The sequence below is a fragment of the Diuraphis noxia genome, unplaced genomic scaffold (genome assembly GCF_037042655.1).
Source record: "Diuraphis noxia isolate RWA-SAM2 unplaced genomic scaffold, SU_Dnox_SAM2 contig0001, whole genome shotgun sequence".
In the NCBI taxonomy this organism is placed as follows: domain Eukaryota; kingdom Metazoa; phylum Arthropoda; class Insecta; order Hemiptera; family Aphididae; genus Diuraphis; species Diuraphis noxia.
In genome coordinates, this window is record NW_028301711.1 from 38,161,220 (window position 1) to 38,186,251 (window position 25,032).

The following is a 25,032-nucleotide window of genomic DNA, read 5'->3' on the forward strand; positions in this document are numbered from 1 at the left end:
ATTAAATTATAATGCCCACAAATGTAATATACAATACTGTTCTACAAAAATCACACATCTCCGGGCCACTGCCATGAGCTTGTCCGTAACTGGGATCACCGGTAGTAATCGGGGTAATCTCTGAATGAGTAATTTTTTTAATTTTTTGTCAAATTTGGTTTGGGGGGGAGCGAGTTGTGGCTAGGGGGTACCGTTGACGTTCAGGTGTGCTGTGTACGTAGCGCTGTGCACCGGGTTGGCAGCGACGCACGTATAGTCGCCCGTGTCGGATCGGGACACGTTGTTCATGGTCAGTATGGTCGAGTACGCGTTGAACGGCGTGACGGCGGCCGCGCCTGGGGCACGATACACCGGGCCGCCGTCCTTCAGCCAAGTCAGGTTCAGCGGTAGGTCGCCCTGGTGCACCGTGCACGCCACCTGTACCCTAGAACCCTCGGTCAGCTCGGAGAAATAAAACGGAGTGATTTCTGGTGGCGCTGGAAACAGAAAACAGAAACGACGGCGGCGGGAAGAAAAGCAACTGACTCAAATACTCATTTGCACACGCACACATATTATTATTATTATTTCGTATATTACATACTATTATAACACAACAATGTCATATATAGATATACTCGTATAAGTTGCATAGTGCCACAACAGCTTAAAAACACGCATTATTATTGTTTAAAGAAAATTGTATTGGGAAACAACTGTGTGATACAATAATATTTAATTTAATTTCAATGTTGCTAAGTCAAACAATATTTATAAAATTCATAAGTATTATATTGACATGTAAATTTTGCGATTGGTATGCAATTTTTCAGATGATTATATAATTTAATTTGATATCCTCTGTAGTTAAGCTGCTTTGACAAAATGATCCTTATAGAAGGTGTATTATAATATGTGTGCATGTATATTATTAGTAACAATTACGATATTATGATCCGTGCAAAGAATAAATTAATAAATAAATTAAAAAAACAGTGCTCATGTGTTTATTAAAATATAACAAAATAAGTACACACCACACGAATTGAGATATCATATTCTAACGAAGACGCTTAACTGTAGCTCGACATAATATTTAGAGTTTAGGCGAAACATAAACGCGTGCACAACTATACAGAGGTACTGAAACATAATTAAAACATCCATCCTTTCTATGTACCTGCGTGGTATTTAACAGTTTATAAAAATTTCGAACATTTTTATACTCAGTGGAGACCTATGGTCGTTCGGTGAATGGTTCAGAATAGTGACATACACTGTCAATGTGAAAATTTATATGCTCACAATACTAAACCTAACTTTTTTTTTTAATTTTAATACATTACAGGTCTCAGTTAAAATATAAGTATTTTTCCCGATTTGTGTGCTATTTGCGCTTATTATTACAGTAGTATATTCCGGAATTTAATAATACATTTATTATTTTATTCTGCGCATTGTGTCTCCTGTATGTATCTTAATTCGTGGTGCACACCTACGTACCCATACACACACACGTACGAATGTACAATGTAGATACGTACTCACTTACACTTTTCTATGGCATAGGAATACCAAGTTTCATAATCTCGATATAATAAAGGAATAATAAATATTTGAATGGTCGTATTCTCAAAAGAGAGAAAATATTGTGTTTTTGAATGTTTTACTGTTTTATTTATTTTTTTTTTTAAACTGATTTAGTTTGGAAAAATTAAAATTATGAAACTTTATAGCTCATTTGATATAATATTTTCTCTCTCTTTAGACATCATTTCGTTGTTATTTTAAATTAATTCAAATTTCGACATTCAAAAATCTAGATTTTCCAGATTGGTTTCCACGCATATTTAGTTTATGCATGTGAACGTACGATAGCATCGTATGTAGTGTGTATGTGCACGGTTTATTTGAGTGTGAAAACACTACTGGTGAGATAATATGGTAATAATTATTGTGAAATTAAGTGCTCTCCAATTAAGTATACACTTGTAACGTTGTGACCGGTATAGTGGTTTCCTATTATACTTAGTGTGTTCATTGTCAGTGATTGTGGCTTAATTAATGTGGTTATAGGTTACAGATACATATCGACCATACCATACCTACGAATTATTTGTGTAACTGATGTACATTATATTATTTAAATAATTTGTGACATGGCGTTTACGCTTTTACACGATGATATTAGTATAACACAATCACTTAGAGTGGTATAGTGACGTATCAGTGACGTGTTCAAAAAGGTATCTATTTTTGACATAAGTTTGTTTGGCTTATACCCGATAACATTTTTCGAGAAATGTGGTTGTTAATGCTCAGGAACCGGTCACATACGTATCTTTTATAATATATCTAATTTTATATTATTATTATGTTTTGATGCAATACAATAGTTAATAATAGTTATTAATGTGCTCCTATTCCATAATTTACTCACGTGATATTAGTAATAATAATAAAATATAAGCTATAAAACATAATACATACATATATATACATATTATAATATGTATTGTAAGATTATAATATTATGGTGCTTGTGCGTATAGTAGACTGGTGCTGTGAGGGAAGTGATTTTTTTATGGAAGGAGTACAACAAAAATAATAATAAAAAAAAATATAACAATTTACAGTTTTCAAAATATTATACATAATATTATTTTTATGTTGGAAGCGGTTGTGATATTGTGCGATCGCAGCGTGTGCTTGAAAAATAAAATCTCAAACAACTTGAGTGCGTGTGTGCGATTGTGCAACAAAGTGTTGTTTTGTAGTGACTTAACGAATAAAAGATAATCGTCGTTGCGACCGTGGAGATTGGCTCTTATTAATTATATACATAGTTCAACAATAACTGATAACATAATAATGCACACTAATTGTACGTAAACATAGAACACTGTTCACATAAATCGTGAAAAATCTATGATTGTAATAAAATTGTATTATTATATTTTACGAATACATAATTGTTTCACATTCGGTGATGAAATGTGATTCAAAATATTGATCAAAATAATATACAAGAAGAATTTATATAAAAATGTCAACTAGGTATTCCACGCGTTTAAAATATCCACTACTGAATACTAGATTATAACAAAATTTGCCCTAACATTTATCGGGTATCGAATTTCATATGAATTAATTCTAAGAAAACGAAGAAAAACTTCTTTGTCAGAAGCTTAAGTCTTCTGCGATTATTTAAAATCATAAAAAGATAATTCATAGAAAAAAAAAAGAAAAATAATCGTGTAAAATGTGATCAATTAAAAGATACTATACTAAGGCAAGCCAGTGTGACGGTCACAACAACGATGACAACATCAACGTTAACGACGACGATAACAACAACAAAAACAACAATATACGTGTAGGTAATGTGCTCGTGTAAAGTGTCGGTGTGTGTGTGTGTACGCGCGTACGCGCGGGGGCGAGTAAGTACCGAGTACGGTCAGCGTGACCGTGTGCTCGACCGTGGCCACGGGATTGGTAGCCCGACAAGTGTAATTGCCCTCATGCGCCAATCGTATACTCTCGATGAGCACCGAGCTGCTATACTCGTTCTGATAGGTCACGGACAGTGATGGCGTAGACGTCAGGTCCAGCAATTGGTTATTTTTCAGCCACTCGATTTTCAACGGTCCGTCACCCTTGGTTATGAAACACTGCCATCCGACGCGACCACCTTCGTGGTACCCGTCTCCTATCGTGAATGGATGGATGTGCGGCGGTTCTGCAATACATTCGTAACATGGGTAACCACACGTGACGGTGTCGTGTGTGTGTGTATTGTTATGACCGTGTGTGCTTATGTGTATTTGTGTGTCTGTATATCAGTATGATTCGTGACTTAAGGCAGGACAGTCGACCTCGACATCGAGCAATCGTCATGTAGTTAAAAACGTGTTAGAATGAGACTCCTCATAACAGAAGTTTAAAATATGATAATAATTTAATGATTATCGTCCATTATACTAAATAACCGTCAGATTCAAAACTCCCAGGACATCTGACCGAAGAACCTAATTGGAACTCCTATTTAAAAAGCTCAACTGTCAGATAACAATTGTTTTTATTTTATGTTTTCAAACCCTAAATCAATTTATTTAAAAGTACAGTACCCGTGACTGACAAACTTACTGACAATAGAAAAAACAATATTCGATAAAAAATAAAAATAGTAAATAACTTAAGAATAATGGGTGTGAAATGTTGGTAAAATAAGCCAAATAAATTGCTCTTAAGTGAGATAAAAATAACAGAATAATTTTAACGATAAAATGTGTACTTAAAAAATATACTAAAATGTTTTCATTAGTAAAAAATAAAATGAATTATGACTTTTACTTTATTATACATAATATTACATAGGTGCTGCTATTTTTATATTTCAATGCTAAAAATTGTGTAACCTACTTACAAAGTTACACATTTACATAATATTGTTTTGTCAGATCACAAAACAATATCAGATGTTTTAACTTACATGTGAAATTATCTTAGTAATAAGAATATTGAAAGTGTTCGAATCAAATGGAATTGAATTGAACTGAGTGAATGTTACTAGAATTCAACTTTCAAATAATAAAATTATTTATCATAATATATCTTTAGGATAATTATTAGATTTTGTGTTTGAATTATAAGCAAAATAATCATAATTTTAATCTATTAATTATTTAGAATTTATTTATTTATTTTATTCAACGAATAAATAATATAGTACAAGTTATGTTTACATTCTAAAAATTAAAAATAAAACTTATTTTTCATTGATTTCATAATTAGTATTTATGGGACGTATTATTTTACCCCCTTTTAACTTTTTTTAAAAATATATGTATAGGTACCTATTGTGTTTGAGTTCTATACCCAATATGCGATCATATGCCATTATATCGATTCAAATGCACTATTTAAGTAAAATGTAAAGTAAATGTTGATAAAAATAAAAAATGCTTTATTTCGGTATAGAATATTTGTTTTTCTTTGCTAATAGTCGAACAACTCGATCAAACCTCGTGATTTCAAAACTATGACGTTTGAACATAATGTGATGTCATCCGTTTTCGATTAATAAAGTCCAATGAAAAATGACCACCACCATTAGATACGAAAAATTCGTTGTAAGATATTAGTGGCAAAAAAATAGCCATTTCTTTGATGGTTAATGAGATATTTTTTAAACTGGTACAAGTCAGTCTTAAAGGCTTACGTATTGCAACTATTAGCTCTTGAAACGAAGACAGAAATGTAAAAAAAAATACTTATTTCTTTCGTGCACTTTAGAATGCCACTAGAATTGGAAACAAATTATTGCGTTCCGTGTAACGTTCACCCAATTGGCAATTTTCTACTCGAATTGAGTACTGCGTTATTGGTTTACGTAACACTGTAATATCTATATATATATTTATAAAATTGTGATGTAAAAGCTGTATCTTTATGTGGCCAATAGGTATGAAACAGTAGGAATTTTCACATTCTCACATTAAGGGCAATTATTAATAATTTAAAAAAAAAACATTAGTTATACTTATATACATAGTAATAATAATATAAACATATAACTGGGGATGGATATAAAGTTAAAATTTATAGTTAAAATAGATACTTATTATCTCTATAGAAGGTAACTACAACTATAAATACCTAAAAACTTATATTAAGTACATAGGTACCTAATTTTTATCTATATGACTAAACCAAATATGTATATTTTGTGTAAATTTTCTAGATCTACACAAATTATAATTTATCATCAACATTTGTAATAGGTACAAATTGATTAAGCTATGTACGACTTTTTTATTTTAAATTATTTGAAGAATAAGAACAATCTCTAATGGTTTATCTTCTGCATGAAACTACAGACATTTCAGCATAACTTATTATTACATGGATGTTTTTATTCATAGATATATTTTGATATTCATAATTTTAACCATATTTATACAATTCAAAGTAATTTCATATACAATATAAATACTAATTTATGATTGATCAACTTACATTGAGTACCTAACAGTGTGTTTTCAATGTAAATTCTAACCAGATTCTAATCAATTTTGTCTTGAACAATATGTTATGCTATATTTTTTTTTCTCGAAAATTAACGGTTTGAAGAAATAATTGAAATACGATATAATATATAATATAAAAATATTATTTTTCATTCGTGATTACCTATTAATTAGATTTAAAAACGTGATACTTATCTGTTAAGATAGATGACTTACAGACTAGACTTAGAATTTTATGTCATGTATCACTTATGCATGGTTGGGAAAATAATTGATAGGATACTCACTACGCATACTTTTAATCGAAGTTATTACAACTGATAAGCTAAACATATAATTATTATAATAATTATTGATTTAATATAATATACTGTGTTAGGTATATAGATTCAACGATTAAATTTGTATGTAGAGATCAGGTCATCAATCAGTAATTTATCATATGGTTTTCGGTGTTCGTGGGTAACCGCAAAGCAACGCATGTTGGCGAGGAGCAGAGTTCAAAACTGTTTTTAATATTAAAAATGCACGTGTCACAGCAACCGGCTGCCATTCCTGTCAATTGAATGACGCGTTTTCAACAGAGAACTATGGCGTAGTATATAAACTCTGCGGGATGAATGACGTGTGTGCGAATTTTATGATACGGCGTGTTGTAAATCATCATCACAAACACACACGCACACACATACGGTTATGACAATTTATTACTTATTAGTTATTATACGTTGCGTTGCGTTGCGGTACCAAAAGTTTTGGAAGATTAATTGTAACTTGTTAGTTACCAACATTAAAAATAAGTAAAATTGCGTTCAAAATATTATTACATATTTTCTTTTTGTGATTCGTATAAGAACATTTGGCACAATTTGAAACGTATAAGCGAGGTTAATATTGTTGAATTGTTTAAAAAATTATTTTTACCAAGTTATTATTATCGTCACAATTAACTAAGTAGATAAAGGTAATAAAATATCGAAATCAGTAAATTCTTTTCCTATCATTGATATACAGACATGCTAAATTCGGTGTTTCTATGTAATATCAATGATAAAAAAAAAATTAAATGTATTTTTGTATCATAAAAATATAATATATCCGTTGTAAACGGATACCATGATTTGTAACATCTATAAACATGATATTTTTATGAATTATTGATAGGTAATAAAGAAATGAAAAAGGTAGAGTTATTGAGGTAAATATTTTGGCTAACTACATTACAACTACCGCTACAGGTTAGGTTAGGTATTATTCATCATACAATAAATTTTATAAAAATAAAATTTGCTATTTTTTGATACTTTTATTATTTATTTTTATCAGTTTATCAGTATTTAAATATACTATATATTGATTATTTTTGCCATCAATTTGGTTTTCTATTAAATTGTGAGGAGAGCATGAATGAATCATGGTATCTTTTTTCTTTGTGAGGGAAACTATTTGTTTATTTTAAAGTGGCTTATTTAAATATAATATATAAAAGATTGTACATTTAATAATACTCTGTAATATTGAAATTTACAAAAGCTTTCAAAACTTTATTTACATTTTAAGTTCAGTTGGTGCTCCAATTGGCTTTTGTTTTGATATAATGTGCCACCAAAAAAAAAAAATTCTTGAGTAATACAACGTTAGACCCGGGCAACAAGTAATAAATAAAATTGTCTATCTTTTAAATTATTTATGCTAAATACATCGTCATTCTTAAATAAATGAAGAAAATAAGAATATGAGAGTAAAATAATTTGAAAAACTGTCTTGCAGCATTGTGTTGTGTTTTGCAGCATTCGTGAAATGTTTATCTTGATACTAATTTTTCGTAAATTATTATCCAATAAGTATGTATTTGAAGACATTAAGAAAATATTTAATTGTTGTAACTTCCAAGCTCTTCTGGCCCTATTTTAGTACTTAGTTGTCATATTATCTGCCTCTCTCCACGAAAAAAAAATTGTTAATTTTTCCACTGAATATAAAATTATTAGAACCGTCATATTATTTTGTACATTACTTTATTATTTTATATGTACTCATTTGTCGTAATAGACCTTCACTAAATATGAAAGCTGATAATTGTTTTGTAAAATATTACAATTTTGTATGATTTATTAAAATATTTTTTTCAAAAATTCCTACATACATTTATATTTTTAAAACCTACATAAGAATTAAGAAAATATAGTGAAATATTAATATCACTCTCAAAATAGTTATAGAGCATATATCGAATTATAACAGAATTTGAAATGTATTTATATGAGCATAATTAAATTATAAATTATGGTAGTTAAGCTTGTTTACGTATATGAGTAAATAATTATTGTATTGATTATAAAAAAAATTAAAATTGTAATGATGATGTATTGGTAATGTCATAGTAATTAAAACGATTAATGGACACAACGAGCGAATGGACAATGATGATAATATTTTACTCTTCATTAGGTACCTACCTATAAAGTACATTATGTTATATTTTGTTTATTGGTATTGTTTATTATGTTATTATGTATAACGTTATTGGCAATAAACCATAAATTATTATATTTATTTATTTGTTAAAACACAATTTAAGTAAAATGTTGATTTTCCTTCGTATTATACACCTAGCTAGTAGATTAGTACAATGCCATAAAGTTAAACATTAGGTACTTAGTATTGATATAATATTATTTGTTAATCTTGAAATTTGGTTAGCACTACTTACCATTTTGAAAAAATAAAATACTTATAATATCAACATAAGTGTAATAAGAATTAATAACCAATTGATAAAAATATTATCTATTATTATAAGGCATACACGCATATTTTTTTCTTATGCGGTAGTGTAAATTTATATATAATTTCATAATTATAATAAAACCATCAAAATCGATAATTATCCTAAATTCTCTCTTCATATTACCAGGTTTAGACATTTTAAAATATATATTTTAACGACATATTTAATTATGTTGGTGGTGACTAGTTATCGGTTGGTTAAATTTGCAAACCGACTGAATGTGCAAATTTATATTAGCACCGTGTTACATCAACTAAAATCTGCACAGCGATCAATTAATATTTACCCTCTGGGTAGTTAATGGTAATAATAATAATAATAAAACTAACAGTTTATTAATTTTTCGATTTCCGTAACGATAGATTCAATCTTCGTTAAGAAAAATTAAATTGTCCGAAATAGACGAAACATTGTTGTTACCTAATTATAATGATAATAATTATTAATGCTTCATCCGTTTTAGACGTGTCGCATAAATTCTTACCTATTACGACGACTTCGACCGAGGCTCGGACAACATGTTTGTCGTTGCTAGCTTCGCAGTAGTACGTCCCCTGGTCGATCTTTTTCTGTACGTTTTCGATGACTATCGAACCGTTGGCAAACACCTTGTGTCTCTTGTTCAGCAATTTACCTCCGGGTAATCTCTTATTATCTGATGGAAACATATCATATTCATATAATATAGGAGGCATGTATAGATAAACAAAAAGTAACAAAACAATAGCGGAGGGGAAAAAAGTGAAATATATAACCAGTATAGGTACCGTACAGTTGTGGTTGCGTACGAAAATCGTACTGCATATTTTTGTATATTATATATATGTATATAACAGTATAAATTGAGCTTCCTTTCTTCCGTATGATATTTTTCTAAGCACCTTCTATTGTTTGTAATGTACCGGTAAAATATTGTCGCCGGAAAACAATGCCATTAGAAAATCTCGAACAGAAACTGAACAATGGGAAGGGTAAATATATATATGTATCAATCTATGCACTTCGAGGGATACACACAATGGGCTCTCCTGATGTACTTTATAACTTAGTTTGGTCTACCCGGTGAAATGCAGAAGAGAAAAAAAACCATTTGTAATCTCTACTTTTTACAATTTATCGAACTCATAGGCGTATATGGGGAGCACGTGCATTCCATTTTTATTTTTATTATTATTATTATTATTATTTTTTGTATATACAATATGAAACAAAACAAACACTGGCTTGGGTGTGGGGTAGCTCATAAAATATTTAAATGACCAGTTTTCCGTACTGATGGACGGAGCTTTGTATGAGAGAAAGAGTGAAGCGCTTGTAGTGTGATAGCCGGAGTGTTTTGATGAACCTCCGAGCTATAATTAGAAACCCAGACTTACATAAAGTATACGTCGAGTGGGGAGAATGTTGGCTGGTTATTATAGCAAAACTCACCCTATGGGCACAACAATAAAGACAATTTTCGTATAATACCCACAGTGATATATATATATATATATATTTATATACCACTTAATTATACTTCAAGCATTTCATCATAACTCAAAACGTGTGGGTATACATCGTAAATTATTTATGAACATATTATTTCATACAATAAATGCACCGTTGATAGAAAAGAAGGTTGTTATTATTTTAATCTTGATAATTTCGGCTTATTTAAATGCCCATCATAAACTACCTAATATTTTAATTTTATATTGTAATATTTAATATTGGTTACCAAAATAAATTAATTTTTAACCGAAACTCATCAGTTTCTGTGACATTTTTTAGATAACAATAGTTATTCTACTTTTATTCAGCCAACTCATAACGATAAAATTATCAGTTTTTTTACTTATAATTTATCGATATACTTTATAATTAAAAAAAAAAAGCGGGTAAGTCGTGGATGTCGCTCTGCTATACAGTAGGTTACTGTAATGGTTGGGATTAAATTTGAATGCAATGATAGGTATCATTGTATATGAAAAACGATTCTGAACGGAGATGATTTGTCAGTCTAGGATATATTATATTTAAATATTGTCATATATTCTATTTTGAAACAAATATTTTATTTTTCAATTAAGACGCATTTTGCATAAGACATGGTTAATCAATTAGTGTAGTTATAATAATTCATAATACCTTATATTATCATAGATATACGAATACCTGGTTTGAGGATAAATCGTTATCATTACGCGATTTCATAAAAATTTAAAACTCAAACGCTCAAAAACATTTTTCCTATAATGACACTTCAAATTTTCTCTATAGCTATTTGAAGCAAAACTTATGGAAAACTTGGTGTTAAATTTTATAACCTTAGATATAAATACAAACAATATTATGCATTTTGAACCACAAAATAATTTGCAAATATTCATGGTTTTGACGAATTTTTGTCAATATTTGAAATTCAAATGCTAATAAAAATTTAATTTGAATTTCCGGTGGAAATTTTTTTTGTAATAAAGATATTTTTATGAATTTCTAGCTTAAAACAATTTGCGAATTATTGTGATTATTACGTATTTTGTCAAAATTCAAAATTTGAATGCTTATAAAAAAAATTGTGACTATGAATTTCTTTTATTTTTTAACTGCTATTGTAACAATATGTTAACAGCCTTGTATTATATCTTCAATATTTTCTACCCAAAAAATAAATTTTTATCGATATTAATTTCAAAAAAAACTAATAATGATCAAAAATTTCATATACCTATGAATAGTACAACATAAGTCAAAAATTTTTGAAAATTTTATGGTGGATAGAATATACTTATAACAACATTCGGAATAAATGTCATGTATCAATAGTCATTTGTTTTAAAGTTACATCAATAATCAAAATCGATTTTGTCGAAAACTGATTGTGCGTAAAATTTCCCACTTTTCCCTTAATTTTTAGTTTGTTTATCCCGATTATTTAGAAAAATATATAAGAATTTTTTACTTTTAACCCCAAAAGTACCAACTAGATTCACTTTCTGATCGAATAAGGTACTGAAGTCAAAAATCGAAGCACTTTTACTGCCCCAAAACGAAATGACAGACAAAAAAAAATATTCATGGTTTTGACGAATTTTTGTCAATATTTGAACTTCAAATGCTAATAAAAAAAAATGTGCCTATGTATTCTTATAATTTTTTAATCACTATAAGAATAACTTATGAGAAACTTTGTATTAAATTTTAGTTAAGTAAATATTAAGTATTTTGATAGGGCCAAAAAAATTTTATCGACATTTCAAAAAAATTGAAAATTTCAGTTGTTTACAAATATCTCAAAAAAATTCAAAATATTTTGAAAATTAAATCATGTAAAGAGAATGCCAATATAAATGACTGATAAAATTTTCAAGTATCTACGACTTATACTTTATTCTTTATAAACACAACAAATATTATGATTTTTCAACTTCAAAATTACTTGCAAATTTTCGCGTTTTCGATAAATTTTAAATATAAACGCTTATTAAAAAAAATTGTGACTTACGATTTTTAATTTTTTCAATAAGAACAATTCATAAGGAACCTTGTATTAAATATTCAAGTTTTTTTGGTCGTCCAACATTTTTTTACCGACACTTCAAAAAAAAATTCTCAAAAAAATCGAAAATTTCAGTGATCTATAAATAACTCAAAAAATGTCAAACATTTTTGAAAATTAAACTGTATATAGATATCACTAACATAAACATTTGGTGAAAATTTCAAGTATTTACAGTGATTAGTTTTTGAATTACAACCATATAAAAAAATCGATTTTTTTGAAAACTGTTGGAAAATGTTTACTTTTGACCTCTATAATGCACCAAGAATATTCACTTTTACATCGGAAACCACCCCCAAAGTTTGAAATTGAAGCATTATTTCGACTAGTTATGCTGTACACAGACACAAAAACAAAAAGAACAAAAAAAACACACATCATTGCATTTTTATCTTGTAGTATTAGATATTTCCACAATTATATTATATTATTATTTTTTCTGCAATTTAGTTACTTGTTCAGTCGTAGTCGTTACGGAAGCATATTATTATCGGTAGATTTTTTATATTAAATTATTATTGAAATAAAATTAACTTTGTTAAAACCAAAATGTAAAAATGTATTAAAATTAACTTACCTATAAATTAATTTATAATATGTATTAGTTTAAAATCAAATAATTAAGACAATATTAATTTGGTTAGTAAAATGTTTTCTGAAATAAAATCAATGAATATCTAAAATTTAGATTTTACATAAACAAACTATTACTATTAAGTAATTATAAACCGATTAATTTTAATCATACAAATAATTAAATATATATATTTAGATATTATCTTTCAGAGTAAATTGATTATTAATAATTATATAGATTCTAATAATATTTTATATTATGATAAATGTTGGTAATTTAACTTTATTTCCCATATCATGCAATAATCAATGTCCATTTTTGTTATGTAATCAAAACAGAGAAATGTTTAATGAATCGAAAAGCATTGTATTATAAATTAAAATAAAATAGGATGTCCTCATAAAAAGTAATATCAGTCATTGATTGAACTCTAAAACTGTGATTGATGACATTAAAAAAAAACATACACATGGGTATATATTTAAAAGCTGAAACCCTTATGATGTTTTCAGTGAGAGGTTTAGTGCTTAATCCAAGAATGGTGTTTAATGACTTTCAGTAATATTTAGAAAAAATGTATTAGTGACTCGTTAAAATTAGACTTGATGACCAAAAAAAAACTTTCTTTGATATATTACTTCTGTCATTAACTTGGTTTTATATTATTGTTAATCAGTTACGACAATTTTGAAAAACTCGAGATAACGTATTTAATGTCTGAGTTAACATCGCAAAATATAAACTATTTAGAGGTTTATTAACATTAAATTAAAGTCGATGCTGAGTTTATGTAAATAGATAAAAATATAGAGTTTACAGCATAAATCATCAAGCAACGTCACAGTTACACGTTTAATGTAAAATATTGATATATTTAAATATTTAAATTCAAAATCACTCTTTAATGTACAGGACATAATAATATAATTCCTAAAATAACTGCCATTCTACAATAATTCTCTCCCTAAGGGTGAGATATATATTCACCAATTATTTGTAGGTACCTACATCAAGTATGAATAATGCATAATTACATTGAAATTGAACATTGGAAATAAAGTTTACTACAAATTTAGGCCACGATATTAGTTGTGGAGTGACATCATACAAAGATAGGTACTATTTACGGAAATTTCATAATTGAGTTATTTATATAAAAAGAAATTCTTTCAAAAAGAAACCAAATACTTCTCGCCATTAGTCTAAATGTATATATTTTCTTTATCAAAATCAATTTTTAATTTAAATTAAAAAGAGACAAACTTGCACAAAATGGACTATTTCAAAAGTAGTGTAATATATTATATAGTACCCTATTTGTATAATGATCTAAAACCAGTGCACTGGATTTAAAATTGATCATTTATTTAAAATTTACAAACACATATTTTATAATTTTTAGTTTTTTGTATAATTTATCAGCTGATTTTAAAATCATAAAATCTGTGTATTGTGCAATAACAATAGTCTGGGAATTTTCCAATAATTTAATATTATTAATAGACTAACAAACGTAACCTTAACTTCATGTAAATTTAATATATCAAAAATCCTAATTTTGTAATAAATTAAAATTTATTTTTCAATAATTTTCAACAATCATTAACAACATGAATGTTTTATTTCTTAAAATCGTGTTAAAACTTAAGTATTAATGTATGGAAATGGATGAAAATAGTGTATTTTGGAACAATCATTAAAAAAAATTATAATTTGTTGGTTTAACTACCATATTATATGCCTCTTAATAAGTCAACCATACAAAAATTTAGCAATACTGAACAAAATTGGAAAATTTAAATATTACGTTATGGATTGATACCCACGTTTAAAAATATATGTTTGAATCAACTTCGCTTTGTAAGTTTATTGAAAAAGAAAATGAAAGATGAACAAAAGTTTATTCAAAAACAGTCCATTTTAATATAAAGTTCTTGTTCATAATGCAAAAGTAATATAAAAATATTAAACTTTAAAACTTTATACTTTCATCTTTCGTCAATAATTAAATATCAAAAATAATTTTCATTTCAATAATCTATTCTATAGGTACTTTAAAACTATCATTATGGAACCGGATTTATGTTGTTTGATTTTATATTTTAGTTATAACATTACAATGGAGTTGCATCAACATTCAACAAATAGGTGGTTTAAAAATAAAAAATAAATAAATGTTTTACCTTTTTCCCAATTAATGTTGAAAATTGGATATCCAGATATTGGACAAGACATTTGCAATTGTTGACCAGCTCGCGCAATAATCTTAGGAGTTTTCTTTGCTACCGGATCACCTAAAATGCACATAAATCTCATAAAAATTAAGTTACTAAATTATTTAAACGTGAAATTGTAAAAAATCAATAAAATATTTAATACATATAAACGTTGGTGTATATGTTTTTATTTGAAAAATAACACAAATAATTTTAAATGTAAATTAATCATATTGTTGTTGCATTACAAAAATAATTATAACAATAATAATAATAATATTAATACACATAATTGAACACGCCTGTGACGGTGCGATAACAACTCAAAACCGGAAATCAACGAGTTAATAATATATACGATAAGTTAGTAGTAGTTTTCAACCTTAACCTGCACTCTGCAGTAATTTTGAGGTCTTATTAACTTAGTTTTTGAATTCAATAAATTGTGTGCACATTACTATATCACTATGATATCACAAAATTATTAATTAATTTTTAACCAAACACATATACATATACGTTCATTATAAAATGTTCCATTCTTTTAAAACAGCATATTATATTATGAATTTTGATTTTTATAATTGGTATAGTTTGGCAGTATATAGGATAAAATCTATCACGTAAAATAAAGTAAAAATTTTCCAACAGTTTCGTTATAATTTTTTGAATTACAATTATTCATCAACATCCCGGTTCTTGTACCGATTACAAATCGTCGGCTTAGGTGAATATAAGTGAAAGATGAATTACGCGAACATTGCAATATTACTTTCTGTGGCATAATATCACACAGGGTGCAATTTTGACAATATTGTTTTTACTACTCCAGTTTTGTTCAGTTCTGGAGTTGCAAACATTCCCAAGATGCATTCGCATATATTAATAGGGAAAACGTATATTTCTAGCTGAAAGATCTTTGCGGTATTGTGGCCTGGGCGTAATAAGAACTTTTGGCTTAAAAATAAATTACTACTACTACTACTAATAATAAAACATTTCAATGTACGTGCTAATCACATGGCCCAGAACAACGCGTACCTATATATAGTGTCAAATTTCAAATGAATACGAAACACACATTATGTTATTACTGTCATTATGTTCAACACCGTATCCGACCTACGTTTGCGTTATGCGTAAGGACGATGTAGTAAGATATCTCAATCTGTGAATGTTCCAGAAAATGTGCGTCACACCGTTGATTGTAACTGACTCACAGCAAAAATTGGTGGCAGTCGTTGTCGGGCGAATCGATCGAATAAACAGATATGTTTTAAGTATTCAGCTCACTATAATGTGACTGCCAACATTCGCTCACCGACGTCTACGACAATCAAATGTCAGCGAACTGTGTTTACTATAAAATATTTTGTGGTATTTTTATTTCGTCTGCACAAATGTCAATCACTGAAAATTATCTTATCTTTGTGACAAAACTTTGATCGAAATTATTTTAAAATATTCAGAACGGTTATACATATACTACATACATATTTAAATACCTTGTTTAAAAGTGTATTTTAAAAACCTTTTAAAATTGTTTTATTTATTTCAAATAAACCACAATTAAGGGTTTCTTGATTTCCTATAATATATTCAGAAACATCCTAAATGCCATTCAAATGTCTAGGTATTCAGAAAGTATAGTAGATATCAAGCCAATTATAATTATTCCTATTTTTAAATTTGACCAACAAAATTAATGATGTTGAATTGTTTGGAAAATAATATTTTTGTATTGAAAGTATATTTAATAATCGAAATATGATTTAATATTTTAGACCAATATTTGTGATAAATGATTTTAGTACTCTATCCGGCAACCGATTTCTGAAAATATTACAGATATTGTCACGGTTAAATATTTTAGCAAAATAACCATTGAAAATTGTGTTAAAAATTAATTTTAAGTGAATAAAACTAAATTTTTAGGACACCAAAAAAAAAATAATCGATAAAAATAACTTAACATTTTGTCCGAACAGTAACAGCAGTGCCAATTTAAAATAATTAAACTGAGTATAATATTATTTGTTATACTTATTTTAATAGCTTGACCATATGAATAAAAGTTATGAGGTGAAAACCTAAAACTTTACTTGTACCTGCTTGTAACTACAGGAAGTTGTATTTTAATTTTATATTATGATGTACAACTATAATAAGTGGAGTGCTGCAGTTAATCGAGTTGAGCGTGCTATGAAAATAAAACACAACGAAATGTACGGTTTTGGGACGAATACGAGTTCATGTCCATATAACGCCCTCGCCGACGTCTCTTTAAACGGCGTCGCATTCATTCGTAAATTATTGCGTTTAATTGCTCGTGTGAACATGCCCACCCACACACGTAAATACACTGAACTAAAAAACGCATACGAGATCATCAGCCGTTTTAATGGGGTTTGGTCGCTGACTTTAAGTGTACAGCAGTTTAATTGCGCTGGTTAATATATAATATTACACACATTATTATATTATAATGCATAATAATATGTAATGACGGTACTTTTCAGGTTGAATTCCGTTCAAAAATCTTCGGGCCACCGGGATTTCGAAGTGACACACGACCACTGGTAGACTGTTACATTAGTGCACCAGGTGCTCGACAATGATTTGTTTGAAACTCGAACAATGCTCTCGTACTGCACTTATATACGATGAAGAGAGTGAAACCTAAAGACTTACGCGAACTTCAAGGAAATAAATATCGATTTTTTTCATTTTTTTTTTTTTTTGCTTGACACGACCAACGATGTTCTTACACTTTGGATGCGCATATTATTATTTTCGTATTTTATATTTTGTATTGTTCAGAAGATATCTTAGTTTGTTGCACATAGTATATAGGTACCATAGGACCGTAGTTGGTTTCCGTTCCGATGATATGCTATTGCGTGGTATTGATGATAATAAAAAAATATCTGCAAATCTCATCCAATTGGTAGGTATCCAAAAAGCACAAATGTCTTGATTTTTTTTGCGTTCCGATAAATACCAATTATTGTGCATTCTCGATGTAATACTATTGTAATGTGTAAAACATCATTTTATAACGTAGTTTTAAAAATACAAAAAAATAAGTTCATTACTGATAAAACAGTAAAAATATCATTGTTCAGAACAACAAAAATTGGGAAACTTTTAGAAGATCCTTGAAAGAACTGACTGGTGAACAACGTCCGTCTTTATTTAAATAAATAAAATATATATAAATATTTATTTTATTTTATTAATTTATTTTTATCTATATTCCTCGCACAAATCAGTTACAGCTTGTTTTGCCTATGCTTAATTTCTAATAGATTAAAATATATAACTATTTATAAGTGAAGTTACTGGTTATGGATACTATTGAATTAATTGTTTTCTATTTGCTATCCAAAAATAAAGTTATGCATTATAAGTTGCTGTTCATCAAAATTGTTTGAGAAACTTGTTTTGTTATGTAAAAAATGTGACGCTGGGTGTTATGAAATAATGATTTTTTGAGTTAAACTTATTATTTAAAATATCAGGATTTTATAATTTCATGAAGTATTTGATTTATACAAAAAAAAATATTTAAAAGTCTATGAGTTATACCCAATAAAAATTGAATAATCATATTAAACACATACATACCAAAAGAAATTAATTTTAAACCTGTTTAATTATAACTAATACCTACTAATAAATAATTAACAAATAATAGCCAAGTTAGAGACCAGTAAATAAGTGATAAATTAACTTATAATTATATAACAGACTATAATAAACTATAATATACATCATTTATATACCTAATCAAAAAAGTAATTAACATAGGTAGGTAGTAATTCGTAAACTTTGGTGGATAAGTTATTTTAAATATTTTCTGTGTGTTATCAATAGTAATTTTTAATCATCATTTTAAATTAATTACTTACATTTAAAGGACAACAATTTATTTTTCAAATTGAATTAAATTGTTTAAAATTAAGAACTCTTCTAATAATTCAGTATAAAATATATTTTTATTATACAAGCTTACTAAAAAAAATCTTAACTTGGTATCTGTTTTGTATTGATAGATATAGGGATAGAGGTTCATCGGCAATTTAAGTCATTAATTATATTATACCAGGCATCTTGTGTCGACAGTTTTAAATGTTTTGAGCCACCAGTAAGTTAAGAGAGATGAGTTAGAGAAATCGTTGAAATGAGATAAGGGAAAAGAAAAAATATTTTTTAAATTATTAAAGAAGATTTTATATAGCTATATCGCTCTCTGAACCAAAAAAACATTTTTATAGCTCTGTTTTTTCATGTAATGGAGATAATTTTATTTTGATTGAAATTGCTTACGTTTCACTTAATTGCACTCTTAATTATTAATGTTAAACATAACGTAATAGTGATTAATGAAATTCAATATTCATATATTTTAATTGAACGTTTTAATCTTTCGTGGAACGATTTCTCAAATGTATCATTTTCGTTTTAATTATATTTAAAATTGAAATATTTTTTTTTTTTTTAGAGTAGGTATAATGTTATAATTTGAACATAAATATAGCATTTGGAGCCCTCATAAAAAATCAAAATATAGTTTTAAATAAAAATTATGTCTGGTTTAAAACTGTCACTATCATATTTATGTGTTTCATATAAATTAATTATGCAAGAAAATTAAAATAACATTCGTTTTTAAAATCAAATAGATAACAATATATTATATTTGAATGAAAATGAAAGTCATAACTTTTATTTGTGATTATTTATTCACCATGGGATTTTGCCTCAAGAAAATATTATTAAACGTATAGAAACAAGGTTTTTTTTATATGTTTATGGAACATTAAAACATAAATATATTATGCATTAATATAGCTTAGTATTAAGCTGGAGATGATCTATTATGATATACAAGCAAACACTACGATCGTTACTTCTATACGCACTCTGTGTAAGGAAATTGTGTTAAGATCCACTTACAAAAAATACAAATTTTTCAATCAAAAGTTCTCAGAACCATATCCAATGCTCCATGATTTGTAGGTAATGACGCACTTCACAAAGATTTTAACCTACCCACAATAACTGAGTACATAAAAAATTAGCAATAAACTTCTTCAACCACATCAATTTTGCTCACAGTGTGAGATTTCAAAGACTAAGTTACCCACCTTATGTACGTCGACTCAAGGGCGGACGTCCACATGACCTTATTTTATAATTACTATTTTATAATTACTATTTTATAATTACTATTTATTAATTTAATAGTAAATTTATTAATTTACTTTTTATGTTTTTTTTTTTTTTTTGTTTCTGAGTTGTAAATACTGAAACATTTCCGATATCTTATTACTAATATTATTCTAATTGTTATCTATTGTTCAATTGTTAAAAAATAAGACATGTAACTTAATCAACAATAAGTTAAGATGCCATCAGTAAAAATTTATTTAATAATAATAAAAAAATAAACTTGATAATTCCATATAACCGAGCAACATTTAACAAGCTTTTAGATATCATGAAACACGTAATATTTTTGTGTTATTTTAAACTTCCTTAATATTTATTATTACCATTTATTTTTATGTTATCGAAATGTGTTAAGAATGTTGAAGGAGGAGGAAATTTAAATGTACGGTTTGTTTCTTAGATCTTGTAAAATATATGGTTAATTTAATAAGTAACTCAATTAAATAAGTACAAAATCGCTATACTTCTATTAAAAATTGTAAGCCTGACTGTCGGTAATCTATGCTTTAAATCTAGTATAATATTTATGATTCATTCTATTTTTATGTTTGTTTAAATACGCATGTCAAAACATTTAACAATCTAAAAGGATCTTGTTATTTATTTGATTCATACTGTAACTCTAATCTGACTGGAGTAATTTTTTTTTATAATAATATATAGTTTAAAATAATATTATATATATATATATATATATATATATATATATAATATTTTATTTGAATAAGTCTAGAAAATACGCACTTCTTGTTATTTTATGTACATATATATTTTATATTTAATTAAAGATATGTACTAACGCAAAATAATAATCAATAATAAATATAAACAGTTATATATTAATTGATAACAATTGATTTATTGTTTGGTTATGCATCATGTATAAGTGAATATCTTTTACATAATATACTGAGCATCTGAATTTGGCCCTATATACTGCTGTTCAAAGCTTCAGGATTTAGTTTCCATTTTTATGACTTATATAGGTGCATATTTTGTGTATATCCTACACATTATTTAATTCATAGGATCAACCCCTATCTCTAGCTTTAACCATAATAGTGGTATATTATTTTCAGATTTATTTTAAATCATAAAATTATATTGGAATCAATTAATGTTTATTAAAAATTCATATTAAATAACTTCACAAAGACGTGATAAGTAAATGGAAACATGTATTCGTAGAGAAATATGTTCCATCTCAGTGCACTTTTGATATATTTGCATTCTTACAGTTAGGTAATGGAAATTACTTTATTCTATCACAGGATAGAAACATTTAAGTTAAACAGCTTTCATATTAACTTTATGAAGAATATAATATGCATGCCTATTCCTTTTAATTAAAATTATAATACGATTTGGATTTCCTAGTGGAACGAAGGACCTAGGTACCTATCGATTTTTAACAATTACGTTAGCTATTTTATAATTTATTTGGAACTTAAAAAATATTTCAAAATTGAATATAGTATATTTTATTGATATATGATTAACTAACTACATAATTGTCAGTAAAAAAAAAAAAAAAAATATATAAAATATTTAAGTATACGAACCATAAACTTGTATTTTCGCTGAATGTGATACTTGTCCTGCTCGATTAGAAACAATGCATTCGTACAGACCACCGTCTTCTACTTGGACTTTGGAGATGTTGAAATGACTAACGACATCTCCGATTTCTGTCACATACTGACTAACTGATATCCGCCTGTATAACGAAAATATTATGATTAAAATCCCGATGCCATAAATCATAAGAATATTTTAAATACGTATACCATGTGGCATTGCGATACAATATCAGCCCCGATATTAAAATGTATTCATTTGTACAGAGCATATTATCATGGCAGAGTTAAAAAAGTACCTACACTTTATGAACCTCAATTTATCACGTGATGCGCTCAGTAAGCTCAAATATTTGAATATTTTTTTTTTTATTTTAATAATTAAGATTTTATGTCTATGGCAATTGGAATACACACAAATAGTTTTAAGGTTAACATTTTTTAGGATACAGTATTTACATAAACAAAAATATATGACAATTTATTTATAAGATTGGTCTTGATTATTATAAAGGTCATCATGTGACTTATGGTATCTGAATGGAGTGCTTCTGACATGATATTTGATACCCCAGCTTTATTGGCATAATGTATTTAGGATAATACCATGTTTGAGAAATAACATTGTTTTACTTACATCTGAGAGAGAGACACGTCGTTACCGTCGTACTTCCAAGTGATGTGAGGCGTTGGTGTGCCGAACGCAATGCACTTAAGTGAAACGTCAGGACCGGGTTTCAACAAATGGCCGATAAACTTGTATTTTAATGTTGGTTTGGACGCTGAAATAGAAAAAAAAATAGGTACCTCAGCAACTTCATTGTGTACAGTTAATTTCTTACGATAAAAACCAAACAAGTAATAACAAAAATTAACATAGATCGATTACAATAATACTTCAGTTGAGGCTAAAAACATGTAGATAATCAATAGAAGTCTTTTTGTTTACAAAAACGATTTTACTCAAATAACTATATACTATATAATAATAATAATTACTAAGTAGGGTTGTGGTATTCTATAAACGTCAGTCATTGACTCACGAAATAATTGATGTTATTTTTTTTTTTTTTTTTTTGAGCGATCTTTGAATCCAGTAAGAACCGAGAACCAAACAGACTTTTATAGAATTCTACTTAAGAAAAATATATTTATGTTTACCATTTTACTGTGTACAGTACACAGTCAAATATCATAAAAATATGAAAATAACTAAAACAAATACAAATACTAAACAAATTTTATTTAAGTACGTCGTTAAAATAAAAATAAAAATACCAAAGTATACTGTACATTATTTTTTGTAGAAAGTTTAAAAATGTTTTCTTCGCTTTAATAAATTTCATCAATCAATTTTCCAATAATTAAATGCATTAACCCTTAACTATCGTGTACATTAGATTGCTGTCTACTCATATTTGTGGTTTGAAATGTATAGTCAAATATCGTTTTAACCTAACTCTCAATAACAAAACCTTCCAACGTATATGATTTGACATAAAGATATTTAACAGATGATTTCACAGCGTTGCAATATTGTTTCAAAACATATTAGCTAGTTTGAGGTTGTTTTTGTATACAAAAGTACAATGTGAACACATTTAGCATTTTGGAAATTGTTGGATTCACAACCCATGTTCATTTTGACAACAGAACAAGCATAAGTTCAAACAAATAAAAACATTATGTCTTAAAAATTTGATTTCAATTGTTTACATATGTAACACATTTATTTTTTATTATTATCATAATTAAGATAATGGATATTCATTAAAATTATTAAGTTTAAAATAATTATTAATGTAATAGTACATTTTTTTTTTCGTAAACATTTGAAGTTAATGTGTGGATGATATTATAATCATAGATATTTGAATGAATGATAAATACTGTAATGATTTAAATTATATTGTTGTGATTCAAAAATATCATTTGTGGGAACCTCAAACTTTTACGTAGACATTATTTTATATATCAATATGCTTAATGTAGGTAATTTCTAAAAAAATTAGAACAATTTTAAACTGTATTAGTTGTCTATTTAAACCAAAAAGCTATTCTAACCTTGTTTTCAGTAAGTTTGTATTAAATTAAAAGTTAAAAACGATAATATATTATTATGATATCGATTAGTTGAATGAGTTGAATATAACTATTACAAATGGTAAAAAAAATTATCTACTTTAATAGTAGTATTATTAACTTATCATAAAATATACTAAGTAGTATAGGTTGACGAACTGCTTAACGCAGAAACACTTTTCGTATGCAATTCGTTTTCCATCTAATTAAAATATCTAAGACACTCCTCACACAACGACGAGATACGTAAACTCGACTTCTATACGGCATAACAGACAACTTGTTTTTTATGGATTTATTAATATTTGTCTTATTTGAAATGCATATTTCAAAGGATCACAGTTAATTAAAAGTTTTGGTGAGATTTGATCATTTATAATTAGTTGACCAAAAAGTTGTTATGTGAATGGGAGAAATTGTGGTTTAAATCTGTGTGTGTTTAAATGTGAGGGTCTAAAATGAGGTTGCGTTGCCTCTTAATGGCCTTAAACATTATATTGCCATATTGAGATTATAATATAAAAGCCCGTGGGCTTTTACCGCCGTGGCATAAATACCGTAGTAGCTAGATAATTGTTCATATCTGTTTTTTTTTTTTTTTGACATGTATATGTCTTACAGCTGTGATTATTTTATAAATTTGTGTGACACCGGGAGCGTTACAATTACGTCATCGTTTTATATCTATCTGTATCTATAGTAACATCATTATACTTTTTAGGTTCTTTTAGGAATTTGACTGACTATCTTTATTATGATAATGGCTTAGATATGCATATATTGTTTGAAATTAAAACAGTAAATATATATTATATTGTATTATCCTAATATTTTATACTAACTTTAATTAAAAATAAGACTATCTCGTCGTGGCAATACTACTAGAACTCCTTATCACCTACCAATAACAGTAAATCCACCAAAAGTTGTTCAATAAAATAATAAATTGTATACACTACATGACCTCAATCACCAGCAATATATTGTTATAACTTATAACCA

At 27.4% G+C, this 25,032-nt stretch overlaps 1 protein-coding gene across 4 annotated transcripts in view; it reads right to left on the reverse strand.

The window, feature by feature from the left end:
- LOC107168741 (cell adhesion molecule Dscam2-like) overlaps positions 1 to 25,032 on the reverse strand; it is a 308,280-nt gene that overhangs the window by 21,309 nt on the left and 261,939 nt on the right. For 3 of the 4 annotated variants that reach the window (XM_089215614.1, XM_089215616.1, XM_089215613.1), the window contains exons 9-13: positions 22,586 to 22,730; positions 21,934 to 22,088; positions 15,104 to 15,214; positions 9,284 to 9,454; positions 3,428 to 3,718 (exon numbers count right to left, since the gene is read on the reverse strand). In XM_089215614.1, coding sequence (XP_089071740.1) covers positions 3,428 to 3,718; positions 9,284 to 9,454; positions 15,104 to 15,214; positions 21,934 to 22,088; positions 22,586 to 22,730 — 873 coding nt within the window. Of the gene's footprint in view, positions 1 to 191; positions 477 to 3,427; positions 3,719 to 9,283; positions 9,455 to 15,103; positions 15,215 to 21,933; positions 22,089 to 22,585; positions 22,731 to 25,032 lie in introns of all 4 variants that reach the window. The other variant, XM_089215615.1, reaches the window with a different exon arrangement.